Genomic DNA, 24545 nt, shown 5'->3' with positions numbered 1-24545 from the left:
CCTTTGCCACGAGCGGTGGACTGACGATGCTACGAGTATACGGTCTTGCTGAAAAATTGCATTGCGTTCAGTTTCATTCTGTGAGTTCGACAGCTTGACTAAATGTTGTATTTTCGCCTTACGCGACTTGTTTCTCTTCAGACAACCACTGTCGATGCTTTTCTTTCACCAATTTTAACTGCGGATAGAGAAAGTGTCTGTCCCTTTCTAATTTTATTTTTGTTGTTGTTAGCAGTCGTGTAAGAATTTTGTTTTTGAATTAAGTTCAAGTTAGCGTGAATTTACCTTGCTATTATTTGAATGCAGGTCATTACAAATGACATCAGGCTCACATTGACACAAAACTCTCTCTCTCTCTCTCTCTTTTTCTCTCTCTCTCTCTCTCTCTCTCTCTCTCTCTCTCTCTCTCTCTCTCTCTCTCTCTCTCTCTCTCTCTCTCTCTCTCTCTTGTTGCCCGTGTGTCCGAGCATTTCAATCACAAAGTGCCAATCCACTCCCTTGCACCACCCCCCCCCCCCCCACACTCTGAGATTGTCTTTTTTTGTTGTTGTCTAAGATTGTTTAATTTTTTGTCAACTTTCAATCTCGGCAACAACTTCTTGTGTGTTAAATTCATTCAGTGTGATTGTCATGGTAGTGCCAGTTTGTGACCTCTGCAGACATTGTCTTTAAGGTTAACCATATCAGAATACGATTAACCATTTGATTGAATCTTTGTTATCTCCAACTTTATGTTCTTAGACTGGCAGAATGTTATGGCTACATTCTGCTGTGTTGTCAGCTTACAGTAACTCACACACACTAGTTTACTTTCATAATCACTCATGCCGGTGGATTTATGCTTGATTATTGAATCTTTTCTCGTTGTGTGATGGTTTTTTAAAAGTTACTGCTGTCATGAAAAGTGTGCCTGTGAACTTGATTTTGGGGATATTCTACAGTTATTCATTGCTGTTGTCAAAGACATATGACCAGAACACTTTTCTGGTCAAATGTTGCTTATGGCTGTTCAAAACTTGTTAAATTCAATGTTTTGAAATGTGACGAGGTTGAAGTGGCTTTGATTTTCTTTGTTGTTTTGTGTTTGTGGTCTTTTCATTTTTGTAATACTTGATTTTTGTCTGAAAGAATGGGATTTTTGTGGGCATGTTAATGTTGGTATACATACGTCCAGTACCTATATTTCCATACTTGTGTTACTGCTGCAGATTTTTAGATTTGTGAGTGTAAATGGACTGTATGACCTGCCAAGATATCTTAATCTATGGAACCATTGGTTTGAGATTGTTCATCCTTATATGAAGGTCTGATTAGCCTTTGCTTATTGATATTAATAAAAGATGTTTGGAAATAACTCCTTCGGGTTTGTTGGTGTTGTGGACGGGTTACCCTTTCTTGCAAAAGCTCTGACAAACAAAGGATTGACCAATCACGAGCGAGTGGGCTGTCAGAAACCGGTGGAACGAAACAGGTGTTGCCGACAGACCACCAACTAGTGACTGGTCAATCCTTTGTTTGTCAGAGCTTTTGCACGAAAAGGTCACTCTCCCACAACCTGTACAAACCCGACAAAGCACACCAGTGAGACAGAAGGTGTTGCATTTTGTGTAGCATTTAAAGAGGATGGATGCTCCTCCACCCACATGAAAACCTAAACATATTTGTGATTATGTGAGGGGATGTCCATGTGACAGTCATCTTGAGAAATAATTAATCTTTTGTTTAACCAATTTAACTGCAGATGTATGTCCCTTTCTACTTTTATTTTGGTTTTTATTGTTGCTGGCCATTGTCTGCGATGCCGTTAAGGCATATGATAGTCGCCTTAAGAAATAATGTATCTTTTGTTTCACCAATTTTAACTGCGGATAGAGAAAGTGACTGTCCCTTTCTAATTGTATTGTTGTTGTTGTTAGCAGTCGTGCAAGAATGTTGTGTTACTGTAGCAGTTGTAAGATTTGTGTGTGTAAATGGACGGTATGACCTGCCATGATAATCTATGGAACCATTGGTTTAAGATTGTATATGTCTTTTGTTTCACCAATCTAACTGCAGATGTCTGTTCCTTTCTACTTTTACTTTGGTTATTATAGTTGCTGGCCATTCTCTGTGGTGCCGTTCTTGAGGCATTTGATAGTCGCCTTGAAAAATAATGTATCTTTCGTTTCATCAATTTAATTGCGGATAGAGAAAGTGTCTGTACCTTTCTAATTTTATTTGTAGTTATTTCTGTTGTTGTTAATATTCGTGCAAGAACTTTGTTTCTGTTTTTTAATAAAGTTTAAGTTAGCGTGAATTGAATTTACCTTGCTTTCCGTTGAATGCATGTCATTACAAATGGAATATCTCTCTCTTGAACAGAGGCACATTGAAAGCATCTCGATTAAAGTGCTGGCAGATAAAAGCAATCTCCCGGGTGCATGTGCATATCAAGAGAAACAGACACAAAATAAATAACCCCAAAACGCTAACTTAGTAGTTTTCGAGTGTGCCTCTTCAAACAAAACGAAAGAAAAAGAACAAGTCTTAACATGGTTTTTGGTGTAAGAACACTGTTTATCAGAAAACATGGCATACACAAGCATCACAGTGCATGCACCATCTCAGATTTGCTATGCACAAGAAAGGCAACGAATTATTAGGATAAGATATTCAGGGAGATTCAAGTCAGGTTTGTTAAGGTAAAAGAAACGGGAATTAAGGTATTTTAATGTGGACCGGTGTAGGTTTCAAAACTCGGTGCACATTGTTGAATGCAAAATGTTTGAGTGGTCAGCAGAACGTTACGTATGTATGTCTTGTGTTTGAATGTAATACACGTGTGGGGTGGTCAGCAGAAAGTTACACATGTGGTCATCAGAGAGGTTTTGCCATTCTGGCGGGAAATGAAAGTCTTCAGAAATATGTATGTCTTGTGTTTGAATGTAAAAAACTTGCGTGTGGTCACCAGATCGTTTTACACATGTGGTCAGCAGAATCTGTGTGGTCACCAGAACGTTTTACACATGTGGTCAGCATAGTGTACGTACAGTTTTATTTTGGTTTTGTTAAGTTACCGCAATTTCCAAAACATAATTAGGTTAATTAATGATAGAGAAGTGCAATGATGGTTTTCTTTTTCATCTAGCATTACAAATAAAAGAGTCGCCAGAATGGAGGTGAAAAGTTTGTGTCTCCAGATCAACCAAAACACAAGGATGTGTGTGTGTGCGTGTGTGTGTACTGTGTGTGTATGTGTAACGGAGTGATTGAGTTTGTGTTACTGTTTGTCGATTTCTTACGTGAGCCTTGAAGGCTTCGCCTCTTGTTTTATATTGTTTTATTGTAAAATGACATAGGACACGAATCACAGACCTGTGCTCTTATATTGCACTTGCTTTTATTTGTAAACAAGATTAACAAAAGGCCGCAAGTACGCATACGCCCACCCATGCAGCACACAATCACAGCAACCAGGCGGCTGTAGAATGTGGACTGACGCTCTTACCCATATAAAATACCGGCACGGTTGGCCTAGTGGTAAGGCGTCCGCCCCGTGATCGGGATGTCGGGGGTTCGGGTCATACCTACTAAGACTTTAAAATTGGCAATCTAGTGGCTGCTCCGCCTGGCGTCTGGCATTATGGGGTTAGTTCTAGGACTGGTTGGTCCGGTGTCAGAATAATGTGACTGGGTGAGACATGAAGCTTGTGCTGCGACTTCTGTCTTGTGTGTGGCGCACGTTATATGTCAAAGCATCACACGTTCTTTGTAAACATAATTAAATTATTAAAATTGTACAATGAGTTTGGGAATTGTGCTTATCGAAACAAGATGAAACAACGGTTTAAATCGGCACTGTATGTTCACGTGAAGTACAGAAGTGACATTGAAATGTATGAATATAATAATCTGGGGGACACGTATTCAAATCGCTGGGAATTAGGAGTCCAAAATGTCCGACGCTTGTTTTGCAACTGAGTTTGTAGGGCGTTTTTACAGCAGGGACTTTGTATAGGGACATCTGCCGCACAAAAATTAGGCTATTGGACCTTTTGGCTGCCCAAACCCCGACCACTGGTCATAACAACAAACACCGTTCAACTAAAATTGTACTTTCTTTTTCTAGAAATGAAGTTCAACATGCTTCAGTTACTCTCAACGCCAGGGGTACAAACTATAGGGGGAAAACGAGCCTATATAGCTTTCGTGTTACCATTACTTACATTACATTTATCTTTTGGTATATCAGTTCAGTTTGTGTGAAATATCAGTTCCTTGCATAAAGAGCCAAGATTGTTTGCATGCGAGCTCTTCGTGGCGATTTCTTGACGTTAGTTCTCTCCATGGGTTTGAATTGAGTGTTGTCAGCCAGTATGACGTGTTCCCTGATTTGGGATATCCTTGGGTCTTAGACTTTGAAGACAAAGGCTTCAACAGCTTTCTTAATTGCACATGCCCCCTTTTATAGTCTCTCCTAAAGTTTGATGTAGGCCCTATGTTTGCCACCGATCTCATCGCAAAATGAGCATCATTTTGGCTTTTTGGCTAGCATTAGCAAAATGAAAATTGAAGCTTTTATCTGCATTACCCTGTCATTCGAATTCACACGACACAAACTATTTGAGTCAAACAATGCCAAATCGTCTTTTGACTTACTCCCAAATACTGTATTCGGATGTTGTTGTTGCGTGTTGGGTTTTTTTTTTTTTTTTTTTTTTTGTGCTAAAAGAAGCACTCTCCAGGCAAACAATATCCCTTTAAGTGCATTGTATTAATCAAGTTATGGATCTACACCGATGAAGCAACACGTGAGTGATTGTAGTGAAGAGGCCGAGAGAGCAGAGAATATAACGCGAAGGCTAGGTTTCCTTGTCAAGGCTGAGTGTGTGTGTGTGTGCGCGAAATAACCATGTTTCTTATGTGTGGAGCTAAAAAGGAGGTACTTGTCTTACTTTTATTTGTTGTTGTTCTTGTCGTTTTTGTTCATGATGTTGTTTTAGCATGATGTTGTTGATATAGCATGTTGGTGGTGGTGATGGAGTTGGGGGTGGTGGCGCTGCTGGAGTTGGTGCTGTTGTTGTTGATGTTGTTGTTGCTGTAGTAGATTTGTTATGTTTTGTTCAGCTTTTTTTCTGTTCTGTTCTGTTGCGCAAACGTGCAAATGTGTGTGTGTGTGTGTGTGTGTGTGTGTGTGTGTGTGTGTGTGTGTGTGTGTGTACGTGTGTGTGTGTGTGTGTGTGTGTGTGACTGGTGTGTGTCTGTGTCTCTGTGTGTGTATGTGTGTGCGCGTGCGTGTGTGTGTGTGTGTGTGTGTGTGTGTGTGTGTGTGTGTGTGTGTGTGTGTGTGTACGTTCGTGCGTGTCTGTTGGTCTTTCGGTCGGTGTGAATGTTGCTGTGTCTGTTTTTCATACTGTCAGACCTGTCCGTCCGTCTAACTGTCCGTCTGCCCCTCCTCCCTGTCTCCCCGTCTGTTTGTCTTTCTGTTTGTTTGTTTATCCGAAATATCCGTACCGAAGCTTCTTGGTTCGTGAATTAAATTTCGCGAAGTCGACTTCACCCTATTAATATCAGGCTTAAAGACATTCGACACCGACTGACTCCAAAAATCAATTTCGCCAATACATTTCCTGTCAAATGTTTAGAGTGTGTTAAAACAAGTGAGAAAACATTACAGAAATGTGTGCAGGGGGTGGTGCCAGTGGACAGACAACCGCTAGTGTGCGCACGTGCTCTCCGTGTGTTGAGCGAACCAGGTCCTCTGGTCAAGTACAGCCAGAAGGTGGGCGGGGATCCCTACGACCCCGACAACAACCCCAAGGTATGTCGTCACGGTTGTATAGTCATCATCATTACTTTGACGTCAGTATCCTTGTTGTCGTCATTCTCAAGGAGCAACAGCTTTGCTTCGGCATTAGCATTTTCGTTACTATCGTCACAAAACGGGGCGGGGTCATCATCACCATCATCATCATCATTGTCGTCGTCGTCATCATCATCAAAACACAAATCTAAAGAGGAGCTCCACCGCATGCAGAGGTGTATTAGAACATGAGAGATATATAAACATTGCGTGTGTGCGTGCGTGCGTGCGTGTGTGAGTGAGTGTGTGTGTGTGTGTGTGTACGTGTGTGTGTGTGTGTGTGTGACTGGGTGGCCGAGTGGTAACGTAGTGTGTGTGTGTGTGTGTGTGTGTGTGTGTGTGTGTGTGTGTGTGTGTGTGTGTGTGTGTGTGTGTGTGTGACTGGGTGGCCGAGTGGTAACGCACTTGCGCTCGGAAGCGAGAGGTTGCGAGTTCGACCCTGGGTCAGGGCGTTAGCAATTTTCTCCCCCCTTTCCTAACTTAGGTGGTGGGTTCAAGTGCTAGTCTTTCGGATGAGACGAAAAACCGAGGTCCTTTCGTGTACACTACATTGTGGTGTGCACGTTAAAGATCCCACGACTGATTGACAAAAGGGTCTTTCCTGGCAAAATTGTATAGGCATAGATAAAAATGTCCACCAAAATACCCGTGTGACTTGGAATAATAGGCCGTGAAAAGTAGGATATGCGCCGAAATGGCTGCGATCTGCTGGCCGATGTGAATGCGTGATGTATTGTGTAAAAAAAATTCCATCTCACACGGCATAAATAAATCCCTGCGCCTTGAATATGTGCGCGATACAAATTGCATAAAATAAAACAAAATGAAAAAATAAAAATCCCTGCGCTTAGAACTGTACCCACGGAATACGCGCGATATAAGCCTCATATTGATTGATTGATTGATTGATTGTGTGTGTGTGTGTGTGTCTGTGCGTGTGTGTGTGTGTGTGTGTGTGTGTGTGAGTGAGTGTGTGTGTGTGTGTGTACGTGTGTGTGTGTGTGATTTATATGTGTTTTATGTGTGTTGTATATGTTTGTGAGTGCGTGCGGGTGTGCGTGCGTGCATGCGTGCGCGCGTGCATGCGTACATGCGTGCGTGCATATCTGTATGTCTGTCTGGTGTCTGTCTGTATTTTCTGTCTGTCTGTTTCGCAGGGTTACATCGATCTGGGATTGGCAGAAAACAGACTTTGTGAGGAACTCACGACACAGAAGGTGACTACACATTTATTAATTGCGTTGTACAGGATTGTCAGTTGTTACAGGTTTTATTATAAGACGCAGATCTTCCGTGTAAGGCACGGACATAAATCAATACCTTTTAGTTGGTTTTTGCGTTTGTATTGGTGGTAAAAAAGGACATAATATATATATATGACTACAATCTGTATCCTTCAGTTATAATAAGAGATCTCTATTGACCCATCATTGTGACCTTTCATGTTGTCTCTCCGTTCCATTATCTGGTATTACACTGTCTTTCTCGTTTTGCTCTCAATTCATTTGTTCAGCCTGCCAGTGTGCACGTGTCTGTCCGTCTATCAGTCTATTTTATGAAAAAAAAGTCAGCCTATCATGGTTTAAACTGTGCGTTTATGTATGTGTACACTACATTGGGGTGTGCACGTTAAAGATCCCACGATTGACAAAAGGGTCTTTCCTGGCAAAATTGTATAGGCATAGATAAAAATGTCCACCAAAATACCCGTGTGACTTGGAATAATAGGCCGTGAAAAGTAGGATATGCGCCGAAATGGCTGCGATCTGCTAACCGATGTGAATGCGTGATGTATTGTGTAAAAAAAATTCCATCTCACATGGCATAAATAAATCCCTGCGCCTTGAATATGTGCGCGATATAAATTGCATAAACAATTTTTTTTTTAAATCCCTGCGCTTAGAACTGTACCCACGGAATACGCGCGATATAAGCCTCATATTGATTGATTGATTGATACATATGCTACCTGCATGTCTGTCGAGCATTTTCATACTCTTTCTCATCCTGTCATGATTCATTCACCCTTAAACTGTCAACGCTCATACTTTTTCTCATCCTCTAGTCATTCAGTTTCAAACGTTTCTTTAACGCCAGGTTAATATTCGGAATATTTATGATTTGCCTTTTGTTTCTTTTTTACCAATATGTTTAGCTGCGGTCTCTGAATCTGAGCAGAGAGGATGAATCTTCGCTTCAGTACTACCCAAATCTGAAAGGACTGACCAGGTTAGAAATTGCACTTCATGTCATGTCCGTTGTTGGCATGCTTTAATTGTTTTAGTCTAGTCCCCATTGTTTTGCTCAAGTCATAAAGGAATGTCTAGGTAAACGACTCACTCCGGCGCATGTGATGGCTGGCTGACTTGCTGTCTGTCTGTCTCCGTCTGTTTGGCTATTTTTCTGTCCTGTCGGTCTTCCTGTCTGTCTTCCTGTCTGTCTGTCTGTGTATCTGTCTGCCTGCCTACCTGCCTGCCCCTTTCTCTCTCTCTCTCTCTCTCTCTCTCTCTCTCTCTCTCTCTCTCTCTCTCTCTCTCTCTCTCTCTCTCTCTCTCTCTCTCTCTCTCTCTCTCTCTCTCTCTCAATCAATCAATATCAATCAATATGAGGCAGGGATTTATTGTTTTATTTTTTTAATTTTTTTTTATATGCAATTTATATCGCGCACATATTCAAGGCGCAGGAATTTATTTATGCCGTGTGAGATGGAATTTGTTTTACACAATACATTACGCATTCACACCGGCCAGCGGATCGCAGCCATTTCGGCGCATATCCTACTTTTCACGGCCTATTATTCCAAGTCACACGGGTATTTTGGTGGACATTTTTATCTATGCCTATACAATTTTGCCAGGAAAGACCCTTTTGTCAATCGTGGGATTTTTAACGTGCACACCCCAATGTAGTGTACACGAAGGGACCTCGGTTTTTCGTCTCATCCGAAAGACTAGCACTTGAACCCACCACCTAGGTTAGGAAAGGGGGGAGAAAATTGCTAACGCCCTGACCCAGGGTCGAACTCGCAACCTCTCGCAAGTGCGTTACCACTCGGCCACCCAGTCCATTCTCTCTCTCTCTCTCTCTCTCTCTCTCTCTCTCTCTCTCTCTCTCTCTCTCTCTCTCTCTCTCTCTCTCTCTCTCTCTAATTTTGAACACTACCTTATGATCTACAATGCTTCTACATAATGCGCTTCATGTACATAAACTTATATGTTCTACCATTATTGTTTTTATGTAACCTTTTCCTAGTCATAGTTATAGTAAAATAGTTTAGTCCCTCTTTAGGGCGAGGACCAGATGCAAAAAAGCATATCTATGCTTATTCTTGTCACCCTCGAAAAATAAAGATTTGTCATTGTCATTGTTATTGTCATTCTCTCTCTCTCTCTCTCTCTAGCTCTCTCTCTCTCTCTCTCTCTCTCTAGCTCTCTCTCTCTCTCTCTCTCTCTCTCTCTCTCTCTCTCTCGGTGCACCCTCTCTCTCTCCTGAGTCTCTCTCTCTCTCTCTCTCTCTCTCTCTCTCTCTCTCTCTCTCTCTCTCTCTCTCTCTCTCTCTCTCTCTCTCCCCACCTCTGCCGTCTAGTGTCTGTGTTTGTTCAAAATAAATGTCTGTACATGTTCGCATTTGATCTAAATATATACCGTCATACAGTCGGCACGTACCAACCGTACACAACCAAACGCACTATTGCACTGTCGCCAGTGTACATCCTTCAGTGTCATCTTCCCGTTTGTTGCAGTTTTCGTGAGATCTTGGCTGACTTTTTGGACGCTCGGTTTTTGCCGAGAAAGAAAATCAACCCAGAAGAGGTAATCAAGTAAAGCATTATCGAAAAACACAGTCATGTGTATAATACACAAGGGAGTTGCCATGATTTATTGTTTTCGGAAAATTTGCCAAAATAGATGAATGTAGTGTTCTTGTGATTGTCAATTAGCCTGAACGTGGCAAAACTCTGCTACAGCTATCTTCTGATCAAGTGTTGGCAGAACGAAATGCAATTGTCTCTATAGTTCATCTCAGTTAAGTCTGAACTTTAGACACTATGATTTTGTATAGTATACAGTAACTATCGAAAGAAAGAAAGAAAAAAGTTAGAGACAACAATTGCGCATGTATGTCCTATAGGTCCAATTCATTCTTCTTACTCGGCGTGACGTTATCAAATGGATCGGCTAGCTTTAGCCCTAAGGGGCACAACTCCGCTCATACTCTCTTCGCGCCGCCATATTGGATGCCGTCTTTGTTAGTTTTCTTCATTGCACTCTTGTTCTTTTTGCGTATTTCACTGTGTATGCAGACAGGGAAAGGCGCGAGCGCCGTAACCAACAGCGAAAACGGCCACACGACCACTCAGCGAACCGAAACAGAATCCCTAAGCTGCCTAAACGACAATAGTCAATCTATTGTCCCGAACCTACAACCCGGTCTGCCCTCGGGCGGACCACCCTCATCTTCCAAAAAGGGATGAATTGTCTCGTTGCTAAACCAAACAAACAACTATTACACCCTCCCTCCAATGAACCTGTATGCATAGTACACACACGGGGAATATAACCCGTTAACATACGACCACAGTACATTTAGTACAATACATCCTAGTACACACCATGGAGGAAAAATCCCACCATAAATCATACATAAATGATTATCTTTATTGTTTTTCTTCTTGTGAATAAACACAAGAAAGAAATGGGCTGAACAAACAAATACACGAATCACCGAGCCTTATATAAGCCTCAGTCACTGTGAGGACATTTGGGTAATAAACCACCAGTACGTGCAAGTACATCCTAAAAAGGGAAATGAATAATAGTCATGAAATGATTATTCTCAATTGAGAATCAAAATAATGAGGATATGGGTTTGAATAGTTGTCCCCTGACGAGGCTACCTTTCAGTTTCCCCAGAACACCTCTCTAAAACCACAACTGAGAAGCTATCCTAGCCGAATTTGAAACTGTAGGCCTAAATATTGCCGAAAAGTACTACAATTGGGAGAGGTACTTAGGGATCTCTGGGCTGCCTACTGCATTTGCCGGGTTTGGCAGACCCTTGATTTTTACCCCCTATGCCACACAACGTGTCATTTTCACTTTTGTCGAGTCGCCACCCAACGCTCAAGCACTGTCAGAGATCGTGCAAGGCATCCAACATGGCGGCGGATGACCAATTCCAGAGAGTTACGACCCGTGATTCTCATACCGCGCGCGCCGAGTAGAAATGCTGTTGATAACTTGAGTCAGTTTCTGCAATGGGCCTATACGATAGACAAACGCAAGTATTGTCATGATATGTCCCGAACAGTTTGCTGTATACATGTGGTGTACTTTTCATTGTTGTAGCTGGTGGTAGCAAGCGGTACTACAGCCATTTTGGACACTCTGGCCTTTTGCCTTGCCGACCCCGGAGGTGAGTTCCCAGTGGAATCCCATTCGAAGACCTCGGGCCAAATATCTGAGAAAATCGAGGCAAAGCCTTAACTCGCGCGGATAAGGGGGTCTTAAAAAGGCGGGGGGGGGGGGGGGGGGGGGGCAGGGGGTGTTACATAAATGTATACGTTTACGAAGCATAGTGTGTGTGTGTGTGTGTGTGTGTGTGTGTGTGTGTGTGTGTGTGTGAGTGTGTGTGTGTGTGTGTGTGTGGTGTGTGAGTGTGTGTGTATGTGTGCGCGCGTGCGTGTGCTTACGCATCGGAACGCACGTGTGCTGTGCTTCAGTCAGTGTGTGGGTGTGTCTGCGCGCACGGTACTCGTGCTCTGCTTACTCCGTAGCTCAAACACAAAATATTTGCGTAATGCTTCTCCTTTGTCTGTCTCTACACGTGTGGCCGCATGCAAGTGTGAGCTTAAACTAATAGGATGTTATATATATATATATATCCCATGACCTCCCTTCTTTGTCTCTGTTACTTCAGTATGGGTATATATGTTGTATTTTTATAGCTCAATAAATACATCATGGACTCAAAAAAATATATGATAGTGCAGATTCCGATTTGGGCGAAGAACTACTTTGCTCCCGACCTTTGACCTCGCGCCGAACAATGTGACACATTTGTATGAAGTTCCAAAATCGTATTGCACGGCTCAGAAAACCATATCAGTTGCACGCAAAAATGAATCTCAGAACTGATCTGATGTATGAGATGCAATAAGCAAACGTTTCTTTCATTATGAAAGCAATGCAGGTGGGAAAAAACGAACATTCAACTTACAAGATAACCAGATGCTAGCGAACCAAAACAAAAACACGAGTACCCTCCCCTTGCTTCGTTAGCAGACGACTTTTGAGAATCTGTCAGACCGTCCTTACCTGGCACGGTTGGGCTTCGCTATCATCAGCTGTTTCACGTGTTTTGCGAGCAAGTCTACTCTTTTGCCTGGCTCTGCAGTAAGTCCACATTGGCGATGAAGGTATCTAAGAACTTAACATGTGTGTATTTTTCCGTAATCCAGTCATATTCTTTCAAAATGCAATCAAGCGGCGGTGACAGACTTGGGTCCTGTTTTCATCGCATCAATACCAGTTTAGGTTCATGCAAACACACTCGCAAAACAGTTTATCATGTAGATACATTTCAAATAGGGAGCAAATGGTTAAATCTACATATGTGTTCCCTAAAATTTGCTTCTCTGTCAATAAGACTAATTGTATAATAATGCGTTCGAAAAAAACAACGTGGAATCGATTCTGAATCGAGTCGAGTAAGCCAAATGGGGGCCAAACCGGTTTCCCCGTTCCGCCGACCTGAAACGCAAAAGAATTGTGCGCTTCAACTAAATGGATTTCTATACGACTTCATTACTTTCTTGCAACTTATGAACCTTTACTTAACGCTTTTAAACGGTCTGAAAGTAGTGTTACCGCGTACTTATAGATGCACTCATTCGTTTTATTTTTTCAGCGACGGTCACTTAGTTTAAGGTTGCAAAAAGGCCATGTCTCGCTGAAAACACTGTTTCACACTCCACAGATCGCAAAAGTGCCGCTAGTAGTCTACACTTTGTGTTTGATGGTAGAATGGGATATACAGATTACAACACTCGTGGTTTTTTATATGGCTTGTATTTCAGTCAAGACCCAGCGGGAATATCAATCGAGAGCCACTCGCCAAAGGCTCGTGTCTCCCGATGATATTCATCCGCTGGGTCTTGACTGAAATACAAGCCATATAAAAAACCACTCGTGTTGTAACCTATACATATATATGTCAGTTTTTGCTTGATTGTGATTTATTCCAGATTATTTCATGGTACCAGCTCCCTACTATTACCGCATCAGAAATGATTTTGAGGACAGGGCAAGAGTCAAAGTACTGGAGGTCCCACTGTCACCAAAGGTTAGAAATCAATTAATTAATATGTTCAGTTGTAGTGTCCTATTTATTTGGCAAACTTTTACACAATTGTTGCATTTTGTTCTTTGGCCCTATTTACGAAGTCCAGTTTTATGTTTAAACTAGCCTTGATGAGTCAAATTCCACACTTACATTCAGTGACTGACTTTATTTTACTGTTGTCATACAGTGGACATAGTATTGTTTGGTCAGTCCTTTTCTGTCTAACAGTCTTAGCTGTGTATAAATTTGCCTCTAGGTCATTAAATCAAACACAAAGGTGTATCATTGTGTCCCTTTCAGTATTACTAACACTTTCCAAAAGGCAGCTATTATGAAGTGCATTTTCTTAAGAGGATGCGCGGGGGAAAAAACACTTCATTTTTACACCCCCGGTATAGGGGTGTGTATAGGATTCGGTCGATGTGTTTGTTTGTTTGTTTGTTTGTGTGTTTGTGTTCGCATATAGATCTCAAGAATGAACGGACCGATCGTCACCAAACTTGGTGAACAGGTTCTATACATTCCTGAGACGGTCCTTACAAAAATTGGGACCAGTCAAACACACGGTTAGGGAGTTATTGGTGGATTAAGATTCTACAAGGACTTATAGAGGGACATATTAATGGTCAAAGGGAAATAACCTTCTCAGTTGGTGGCAGTGAGAATGGTAAGGACGGGGGTGTTTTCTACCTCGAAGGAATTTCTTGTTTAATTTAGGTTCACAAAATGCCTAACTTTTTTTGTCCTCTCTTGTGTGTTACAGGCTGGGTTTGAACTGACAGTGAAAAGCTTTGAGATTGTGTACACCGTCGCTAAGAAACAGGTAGGTGCGGAGAATGCGTTTCATCGTTTTATGTGTAATGTGAAAACCATCAATAAAGAATAACGTAAAAGGCACAGTCTTTCTTCTGTCAAAAGTTCGATTGACCATCTCAGATCTGGCCAAGTTTTTATTTTACATGGGAGATCATTCCTCCACTTGGACAAATACCAAAAATCAAACCCGGACTGAGGTGAATTTTGTTTTGTTTTGATGATTTAGTTTTGTAAAAGCCAAAGTGGGCACCCATGGTGTGCCTTTATGAGTGAAGAATTCCCTCTAACTCTGATAGGCTTGGTCAAAAATGACCAATTTAAGCTCTTTTCAAGCTTATATCATGACTGTTGGATTGATTATTTTCAGGGGAAGAACATAAGAGGCCTTCTGTTGATCAATCCAAACAATCCGTTGGGTGATGTCTACACCGCTCACTTTCTTATTGAGGTTCTTCACTTTGCCTTCAAGTGAGAGCACACTCTCACACACACACACACACACACACACACACGAGTGCAGAAGAGAGAAAAGGTGAGCAAATCTAGTAAGAAGTTAATTGACAGACAGTCAGACAAATTACAAAGATGGGGAAAAAGATAGGGAGAAAGAGCATGAGAAAGAAATCAGAGAGAGCTCTACACACTGTCATTATAAAGTAAAAGACATGAAAACTTGAAACACAAAATAACTGTACATTTTTGTGTTTATTAAATTTTAATTTAGTGTCAACAATAAACAACTGAAATTGGAAAATCATAATTTTCAGATGTTTTTCATGCACTTGCACAAACACACACACAGCTTTCATGTCCCGGTCAATTTTTTGCAAAAAGTGAATTGTATCAACAGGCAGTCAATTATATGTCTCACACACACACACACACAAACATGCTCGCATGTGTGAGGCACACACACACACACACACGAATAAAGCTTACATGACAGGGTCAATTTTGTGCAGAAAGCGAATTGCGTAACAGACAAAGTCACTCATGTGTCAAACATCAGATACAGTTTACATACAATGATAGTACAAAATTACAAACAATTACTTAAAAAATGATCAAATCATGTGTGTATGCATCACATGGCTTGTTTCAGAAATGGACTGCATGTGATATCAGATGAAATCTACGCCTTGTCAGTGTTTGACAAAAACAGCCGATTTCGAAGCATCCTCTCCCTCCCTTTCCCTGACCCTGAGCGGGTTCATTTTCTCTGGGGGGTCAGTAAGGTAGGAACTGCTGATGGAGATTGGCTAGTCTTTCACACATCTTGCGTGTGTGTTTGTGTGTGAATGTGTGTAGATTTCTAATTAGAATACATTACTGTCTGGAAGTATTGTAGATTGGTGTTGCTTCAAGCAGGGGCGGTTCAATTGCTTTGTAAGGGGGGGGGCACTTTGAATCAAAAGTGAATGTGATGGGCGCAAAGCGCCCGAATTTGCTAGGGGGTCCGGGGGCATGCTCCCCCGTAAATTTTTTTTGCCCAAAGAAGCAAAATGGTGCCATCTGGTGCCATTTGAACTTAGAAATGGTCATAGAATCAGCATAGACAAATCTTTTTTTTTCTTCTTTTTTTTTTTTTTTTCCGGGCGGGGGGGGGGCACGTGCCCCCTGTGCCCCTCCCCCCCCTCGTCCGCCCCTGTCAAGCATTTGGGTGAAAATGTATGGATTATTTTACTGGGCTTCATATGAAAATATAGGGGGGAAAATATTCTCAATCAGTCAAGGTTGACCAGTTATGACAGCATTTGATGTTTTGTAACCTTGCCACAAATAAAGGTAGATATTCATATTGTCATGTCATTAAAACTCAGTTTGAACTTTGATATGTTTTGTTTGATGCGTTCTACTACCTTTCAGTTTGTACCGATTTACAAAACATCTAGCGGGATCCCTGGGCATACTCATCTAAACTAAAACAACAACAACTATGTGCAACTAAAGGTGTAAAGGTTTCATAAGCCTGAAGTACAAAGTAAGCTATAAAGTCAAGGTTGATCTATCTCTGTACATTTATGAATTCAAGAATGTTGCAATCACATGAACTGATGAAGAATTTACAAGTCAGCACACTCTGGCTTGCAGAGTTGTGTGTGCATACACACATAACCACACACTATATATACACACTGTCACACACACATGCACACATACTGCAACACACACATACACAGGTCTCTACACTCCATCTCTCAGCATCCGACTATGATTGACTCAGTCTTTTTATGTCACAGACAAATGGTGTTTCTCTGGCAAATTGACACTAATACTAATAGTCATCAATAGCAAGTGCAACTGACAGTCTCAGCATCATGGCACCTCATAGACCATAAACATTCTTGGTGAGATGATAAGGCCTAAAAAAAAAAAATAGGTGTGGTTACGGTAACCCGACCTACCCTATTTCTAGGGGCCGACCCTATAACTTTTTATTACATTTGTCAAAAAACAACACAAAAAAACAAGAAAACGAGCGCAGAAAACGCAATGAAAGCGAAAGCGCCCAAGTCGCACACTTATTTCCCTGTCAAGTAGGTTTAATTTGTACACATTAGAAAAAAAAAGTAAAAAAAAAAAAAAGTGATTGCCTACCTTCCTACCCTATTTTTTTTGGCTATGTTACCGTAACCACACCTAATTTTTTTTTTTGCCTAATAAACATTCTTTGACAATTAAACTCTCAAAATGGATAAGATGAAAACACAGGAGCAAACAGCTTCAATGTCAGTCAAGCATGACAGATGTTTTCTTCCCATTAGGCAAGAAGTGCTCAATGCCATGTTTCAAGTCATACTCGTAACGCAAGAACGCATACAGCAGATCTGTGAGCAGGAATATCTGCGCAGTAGAAAAAGTGAGAGTGATGGCGAAGTAGAAGTTAGCGTTGGCGGAAGCAGCGTAGATCCACAGGTGCCACAAAATGGGGGCGACGACAGCCACCACCATGTACATAACAGACACCACCATCATGTTACGCAGGTAGCCGAACACGTGTCTCCACAGCGGCAGCAGCGACAGGTAGAGCGCAGTGTCGGCATAGCTTGGATAGGACTTGAAGATGCTCACCAAGAACATCGCTACGTAGAGCTGGAAGAGGGGGCGCTCTCGCAGCTTGATGGCCAGAGGGATGGAGTAGATGAAGGTGTTGATTTGAAACACGCACACAAAGAAGATGCGGAAGTGTTCAAACATCTCGGTGAAAAAGTACCAGAAGACGCCGACATTGGGGGTCAGGTCAGGGACACCAAGGATGAAGCCGTACGTGGAACGAAGAAACGCCCACGATCCCTCCAGCGAAAACGATGCTCCCAGCAGCCCGGCCAGGCACACAGCAAAAACGAGTACAGTTCTTGTGTAGTTCTGTATGGCAGCTTTGCTGGTGAAAGAGTCAGGCTTAGGATTCGAAGTCAGAAAGAGATGTGTCGCCACAGGGATGATGAAGACTGCAGGATACAATGACTGGTATGCTGCCACTGCCAGACTCAGGCAGCTGAGCAGAACGTTGCCTTTGAGCGTGTACAGCCAGCAAAAGAGAACCGCCAGGTTGGTGAATACTCCCGTGGATTGCGCGAGGCATGTCGCAATAGAGTACGGCCCGAAGAAGTGAACGACCGACACTGCGATGGGCAGGTTCACGATGTCTCTTCCTGAAATAAGCAAGCTCTTGGCTTTTGGAGAATATTTGGACAGTTCTCTATTCTGTCTGTTGTACTCAGACCTCGAAAATTCGTTAGCAATTTTGTGCAGAAGGATGCCGATCACGATGTCAACTACGATGAAGATCGTTTGTGAGCCGCCCGGGATGTGCTCAGCTAACCGCAGACATCGCAGCAGCAGTGGTGTTTCATGAAAAATGTCTCCTGAGTACGGCGATATGAACCGCTTCTGAAGCGAAATACCTTCCAACACGCGTTCCCATGAAGTGAGAGGAGTGACGACTTCCTTCCTCTCACGCAGCCATGCTGGAATTCCGGTGTAAAAGAGCAAAATGCGCAGAAGAGTGCCGGAGATTCCGCAGAAAATCAACACCGGTGTCGCCATTTTCGAAGCGGTGTGAAGGGAGGTCACTGCATGCAAATTCACACTGACATTTCAGTGGTTGCTTCCCCTCTACTTTCGATGTCCACTGACACTGACGGTGCGAGCGGCACATGGTCGAGAAAGGCTACACAATGAACTAATGTAATGAGCTCGCTGTGATTCTTCTTTCCACTCCATTACCCTACCTTACTCCTCCAAACCCCTTTTCTCGATACATGTACTTGCCACCCATTATTGTACACCCCCAACCCCCTTTTTGCTTGCGATTATTTGTATGAATTGAAAACCGTGCAAAAATCATACGAAAAAACACGTTTGAACCATCCCACAGAGCGCATTCGCTTTCAACCATGTAAAACGTTATCGAAAGAAATGGATGAAGGGTTTTAAGTTAAGTTAGATTAGATTGTGTGTTTGTTACTTTATTTAGTTTATATTTTCATTTAATTCAATTCTATTAAATACTACACTGGGTCCGCGAAGATAAAAGGGTAGCTGGACATCAGTGATTTAGGAATGGTTCTATGCTTTTTGATATATAACTGAAAACTGCTTTATAATTACCAGAAATCAACAAGTTTGTCAACATTTTCATACTCACTTTGTTTTTTTATTCAGTTGCTGATTAATTCATGTATCATAATCTTTTTATTTTTTTTATTAATTTTTGCTCCCTGTGAACACATTCCAGGCCCCTGGGACTGTCAGGTGCTTACGCGCAACAAGCATGTTTTGCCGCAGCTAGTGTCATTCTCTCATTTGCATGCACTGCAGCACTGACACCTCCCACCCCCTGACTACCTTTTGAGTATTTGAACTTTGTTTATCAATTAATTTACTTATCACACTTTTTTTCCTTTTCTTTCTTTATTCTTTATTGTGTCAGCGCAAACCTATTTCAGGACTCCGTCTGGGATTGTGTGTGTCTACACGGGTGTGGTATACACTGAACAAACACTGATTTCGTCACGTCAGTCCTTCAGCCGGTTTTCAATGGCGGTGTGCATTTTTCACTTCACCCCTACGCCCTCCTTTTTAAGTGTTTTATTATGTATTAACTTTTCCTTTATTTATCTGTTGGATGAACGCCCATTTCATGACCGAGCCGTTTGGTCGCGCGTGCATGTGTGTGCGTTTGTTGGTGCGTTCGTGCGTGTACGGTGTGTGTGTGTGTGTGTGTACACATTGCAGGACATGGGACTGTCGGGCTACAGGTGTGGTGTTCTGCACACGTGCAACAAGCATGTCCTTCAGTTTGCAACAGCGGTGGGCATCTTTCACGTCACTCCGCCGCTCATGCAGAGACGCCTTCAGCACATCCTGGCTGATGACGGTGAAGATTACATTTTGTGTGTGTGGCAAGGACTACTACAAGTCCATTGGTGTGTGGTTAGAATGAGGTCTTGACAGATTTTTGCCCTGCGCGTGCAGTGGCAGTGGACGGTGATACATGTAGTAGAATGTTGTTCACACTAGTTGTTTTAACTTGTTGTTCCCGGCCGTTGTGTGTGTTGTTGTTGTTGTTGTTGTCTCAAGTTGTTTATTATTGTGGTTCTGTTGCCGGGTTGCCGGTTGGTTGTTATTGTTGTTGTTGGTAGTGGGGATTAAGGGAGGTTCGGAGGTGGCGGCTGTAATCGTGGGGGGGGGGGGGGGGGGGGCGTAGGAGCAGGTTCTGTGAAATGATTCTTCCATTAAATCATGTTACTCCGTGTCTTAAAAAAAAATTGATTGATTCAGTTCCGCTGTTCGGTCCGTTAGGACATCATATTAATTCATTGTCAGTGGAGTTTACTCGCCATGGATGGCAAGTTCACAATGCTTTAGGGCCATCCATAGAATATAGGTCCCTGGGCCATCCAAGAGAAACAGGTAGCCTATCATATTGTGTAATAGGCAGTTATCATTAGCATCACTGTGATCTATCACTGTGTGTCGTCGTCCTCTTCATTCTTTATTTTCTTGTTTCTTTTCCATTTTATTTTGTTTTATCACAACTTCTTTTGTTGTGTATTAAAAAAAAGTATTATACTTTTCTTTTGCCTTCCTTCCTTCGCAGTCTTTAATTCTGTCCTCTATGTTTTAGATTGTAAATACATTCAGTATGTTTGTGTTTATTGTTTGTCTTGTTTATGTTTTAAATTGACCTAAAGATTGGTTGGACACCATATACTTTCCCACCCTTCACAAGCGACTGTCGGTGATGTACAAAGCTGGCTGTGCCAAGCTGAGTGAGATGGGGGTTTATGTCCATCCTGCAAAGGCTGGCATCTTCATCTGGGCTGATTTCTCACCGGTGAGTGTGGAGAAAGGGAGTTATAAGAGGGGCCCGGGGGGGGGGGGGGTGTACGTGTGTGTGTGTGTTTTTAAGGGGAGGGTGAGTTTCTTTGGGACTGGGATGGTAGTGTGTGTGTTTGTGTATGTGTGCATGTGTGACAGTGTTTAAGGGAAGCGGTGGGTTGCTTTGGGACTGGGTGTAGTAGTGTGTGCCAGTGTGTATGTGTGTGTGCATGTGTGACAGCTGTGTGTCAGTGTGTTTGCGGGAAGCGGTGAGTTGCTTTGGGAGTCAGTCAGTGTGTGTGTGTGTGTGTGTGTGTGTGTGCGTGTGCGCCGTGTGTGTGTGCGTGCATGTGTGACAGCAGTGTGTCATCGGGAATGTGGGTTGCTTTGGGACTGCCAGAGGACTTGGGCTTGGATATGGCCCAGTGAGCCTGTGTGTGTGTGTGTGCCGGTGTTCGCGCATTTAGTTTCAAGTGATACTGAATCAGTAGAGCACTCTTCTGGTATCTGGGATTGGTACGTTGCACTGAGGAGCCAATAATTATTGGCTATCGTCGCCGGTCACTGTCACTTTTTCTGTACAATTACAGCAATACTTGCATCATGGGAGTCAATGTAAGTGTATTTATGTTGTAACAAACCTTTAAAACTTAGATTGCTTACGTTTCAGTTTCTGTCTGAGCATACCTTCGCCGCTGAACAAGAGCTCTTCATCAAGTTCTTGGAAGCGCGCATCTATGTGTTGCCAGGGAAACAGAGTTACTGTCCCTACCCTGGCTGGTTCCGCATCGTCTTCGCTTCCAACCAACACAAAGTCATGGAGGGTTGGTACTTTGTACTTTAGAAAAAAAGAGCATCGTGTGAATGAGAGAGAGAGAGAGAGAGAGAGAGAGAGAGAGAGAGAGAGGGGGGATCGAGTCATCATGATATCATGTTTAACGGTCAGTGTGCGTGCGTGGCGGCGCGCCTGTGTGTACGTGTGTGTGTAGAGCTCGATCTCTGACTTTCCCTCTCTCTCTCTCTCTCACACACACACACGCTCGCGCCAATACACGTGCATTATAATAATGTGATGTATGTTGCACCGACAGGCAATAGGCCGGGCGGGTGCTTGAATACTATTTGTCACTGCCTTCTTTTCAATATATGATTTTTTGAGTGCTGGTCAGAGGTTTTCAACCTTTTCTCGACTGTGTGAATGATGTATTTCAGCTTGGCTTTAAGCCGGTGAGGATTTTCGATGTTTGTGTTTCAGGTCTGAAGAGAATGGAGAAAGTGTTGAAAAATCTGCCTTCTGAAAAGGAGAGGGCAACTGGAAAACTAGACTGAAATTCAACTGGAATATTATACCTCCGTGTCGTTTTTATGTAGGCGACGGCCATACTTCACTACATTACGCTTTCCTGAAGGACCACAATAACCTTACTCCGTTCAAACAAAATTAAGCCACAATTTTCCATGCAACGTTTGTATTTTACGTTTGTGTGTATATATATATTTATATATACAGAATTCAAGAAACTCTTTTTCCTCTGCACCACGCCACACAATGAAGGCTGGAAAACTTTTTAAAGCTTAACAAAGCTTATTTAACCTTTGCCGGATGCCGCTTTTGACTACACACTCCCGACGACGCGGGTTTGTCTGAACCCATACATTTGAAAGAGGGTTTTTACCGTTTATTCCTCTAACGATGATGCGGGTTTGTCTGAACCCATACATTTGAAAGAGGGTTTTTACCGTTTATTTCTCTAACGACGGGGTGGGTTCAGGGAAACCCACAGCGCTACTTCAGTGGTTGCATCGAGTTTCTCCCTTCACCGACCTCTTGCAGGGGAGGGAGAGGGGGAGGGAGAGGGGGAGAGAGAGACTGAGAGACTAAGAAAGAGAGAGAGAGAGAGAGAGAGACTAAGAAAGAGAGAGAGAGAGAGACTATAAGAAAGAGAGAGAGAGACTAAGAAAGAGAGAGAGAGAGAGACTAAGAAAGAGAGAGAGAGTCTAAGAAAGAGAGTGAGAGACTAAGAAAGAGAGAGAGAGAGACTAAGAAAGAGAGAGAGGGAGACTAAGAAAGAGAGAGAGAGACTAAGAAAGAGAGAGAGAGAGACTAAGAAAGAGAGAGAGAGACTAAGAAAGAGAGAGAGAGAGACAAAGAAAGAGAGAGAGAGACTAAGAAAGAGAGAGAGAGAGACTAAGAAAGAGAGAGAGAGACTAAGAGAGAGAGGGAGAGAGAGAGAGAGAGACTAAGAAAGAGAGAGAGAGACTAAGAAAGAGAGAGAGAGAGACTAAGAAAGAGAGAGAGAGAGACTAAGAAAGAGAGAGAGAGAGAGACTAAGAAAGAGAGAGAGACTAAGAAAGAGAGAGAGAGAGACTAAGAAAGAGAGAGAGAGAGAGACTAAGAAAGAGAGAGAGAGAGACTAAGAAATAGAGAGAGAGAGAGAGACTAAGAAAGAGAGAGAGAGAGACTAAAAAAGAGAGAGAGAGAGACTAAGAAAGAGCTAGAGAGAGAGAGAGAGACTAAGAAAGAGAGAGAGACTAAGAAAGAGAGAGAGAGAGACTAAAAAAGAGAGAGAGACTAAGAAAGAGAGAGAGAGAGACTAAGAAAGAGAGAGAGAGAGAGACTAAGAGAGAGAGAGAGAGAGAGACTAAGAAAGAGAGAGAGAGAATAAGAAAGAGAGAGAGAGAGACTAAGAGAGAGAGAGAGAGACTAAGAAAGAGAGAGAGAGAGACTAAAAGAGAGAGAGAGAGAGAGACTAAGAAAGAGAGAGAGAGAGACTAAGAAAGAGAGAGAGAAAGAGAGACTAAGAAAGAGAGAGAGACTAAAAGAGAGAGAGAGACTAAGAAAGAGAGAGAGAGACTAAGAGAGAGAGAGAGAGACTAAGAAAGAGAGAGAGAGAGAATAAGAAAGAGAGAGAGAGAGACTAAGAAAGAGAGAGAGACTAAGAAAGAGAGAGAGCGAGAGACTAAGAAAGAGAGAGAGCGAGAGACTAAGAAAGAGAGAGAGAGACTAAGAGAGAGAGAGACTAAGAAAGAGAGAGAGAGACTAAGAAAGAGAGAGAGAGAGACTAAGAAAGAGAGAGAGAGAGACTAAGAAAGAGAGACAGAGAGAGAGACTAAGAGAGAGAGACAGAGAGAGAGAGACAGAGAGAGAGAGACAGACAGAGAGAGAGACAGACAGAGAGAGAGAGACAGAGACAGACAGTCAGATAGACGGATAGACGGATAGACAGACAGACAGACAGACAGAGCAACTGACAACAGACATACAGACAGAGAGATACGGACAGACAAACAGAGAGACAGACAGTCTCTTGGAGACAAACAGGCAGACAGACACTGTTCCGCCGCTTTGGTAATTATGGGTGTAGCAGAACCCGCGCCGTCGGCAGAGGGATAGTTACAATCACTACTACTCTTTAAAAGTATGGGTATGTGTGAACCCGCGCCATCGGTAGTGTTTATGTAAATTATCATAATCAATTAATTCTGATGTTTTGTCATGTACACACTAAAAATTTGCAGACAGAGAGCAAATTAGGTGTGTGAGAGATACTTAAAATTTCAAAACGATACCTTTAATGGTTCCAGAGTTACAATGATTTTAGTGTGTCTCTGGGTACAGGTGAACCCAGGAAGCACGGCAAAGGTTAAACAACACAATAAAAAGTTGTTAATTTTCGGGCGAAAATTTGGATTTAAAAAGATGCGACATTCTGGCTTGGTTTTGGACTTTTTATTGTGTTGTTTATATTTATATATATATATACGAAGTGTGAAGCTTCAGCGCTCACTCGTCATACATTATCCCAACTGTTCATGCATTTTTGCATTGTTTGGACAATGAATAATCTGGTCTTACGTACGTGTTACACAGAGTATGAAGTTCCAGTGCTCATTTCTTGTACAGTATTCCTATTCACCACCGACAAATCAGCCATTCGCTCTGTCATCTAAAGGTACATTTCTCCTTCTCGTGTAAATCACTATAAATCCATGCAGGCTTTTACATGGGGCTAGAGCACTTGGACACATACCCCAAATCAACAACCTGGCTGCTTCCCGTGCAAAGTGGGATTTTTTTGTAGAATTAATTTTATAAGTGCCAAAAAAAGCACTCTGCAGAAAATGCAGCCAGTTTGTGAATTCTAAGGGGGGTCCAAGCAAAAGGATGCTCTCCCTGAATGCTTTTACTCAGTGAAAGTGATGGAACATTTATCAGGGG

At 42.4% G+C, this 24545-nt stretch overlaps 2 protein-coding genes across 3 annotated transcripts; one reads left to right on the top strand and one right to left on the bottom strand.

Annotated features, from left to right (window-relative positions):
• The first annotated feature begins 4446 nt into the window (after positions 1–4446).
• Positions 4447–22179, top strand: LOC138962153 (1-aminocyclopropane-1-carboxylate synthase-like protein 1). Of its 2 annotated transcripts, none has more exons than XM_070333876.1 (14): positions 4447–4921; positions 5657–5800; positions 7000–7059; positions 7998–8071; positions 9585–9654; positions 11191–11257; positions 13089–13186; positions 13950–14009; positions 14370–14470; positions 15105–15237; positions 19241–19382; positions 20200–20342; positions 20997–21150; positions 21582–22179. In XM_070333876.1, the coding sequence occupies exons 1-14, from the start codon at positions 4892–4894 to the stop codon at positions 21653–21655; spliced, it is 1350 nt and encodes a 449-aa protein (XP_070189977.1). In that variant the 5' UTR covers positions 4447–4891; the 3' UTR covers positions 21656–22179. The 2 variants fall into 2 exon arrangements, with proteins under 2 accessions (XP_070189977.1, XP_070189978.1); XM_070333877.1 differs by having other exon boundaries at positions 4449–4921; positions 5669–5800.
• On the bottom strand, positions 15620–18072 carry LOC138962154 (phosphatidylinositol glycan anchor biosynthesis class U protein-like). The gene has a single exon (XM_070333878.1). It carries the CDS (start codon positions 18047–18049, stop codon positions 16733–16735), a length of 1317 nt encoding a protein of 438 aa, XP_070189979.1. The 5' UTR covers positions 18050–18072; the 3' UTR covers positions 15620–16732.
• Positions 22180–24545: the final 2366 nt, after the last annotated feature.

Source organism: Littorina saxatilis, linkage group LG3 (assembly GCF_037325665.1).
Source record: "Littorina saxatilis isolate snail1 linkage group LG3, US_GU_Lsax_2.0, whole genome shotgun sequence".
NCBI classification, from domain to species: domain Eukaryota; kingdom Metazoa; phylum Mollusca; class Gastropoda; order Littorinimorpha; family Littorinidae; genus Littorina; species Littorina saxatilis.
The sequence above is the reverse complement of the archived record's forward strand: the minus strand, read 5'-3'. Positions and strand labels throughout refer to the sequence as shown.

Bases quoted from the DNA above. Each gene is read 5' to 3' on its own strand.
- LOC138962154 (XM_070333878.1), bottom strand. From the start codon at position 18,049: ATGGCGACACCGGTGTTGATTTTCTGCGGAATCTCCGGCACTCTTCTG.
- LOC138962153 (XM_070333876.1), top strand. From the start codon at position 4,892: ATGTTTCTTATGTGTGGAGCTAAAAAGGAG. The intron at 7,060-7,997 runs GTGACTACACAT...CAATATGTTTAG, and splicing joins AGGAACTCACGACACAGAAG to CTGCGGTCTCTGAATCTGAG. The intron at 19,383-20,199 runs GTGAAGATTACA...ATTGACCTAAAG, and splicing joins GCACATCCTGGCTGATGACG to ATTGGTTGGACACCATATAC.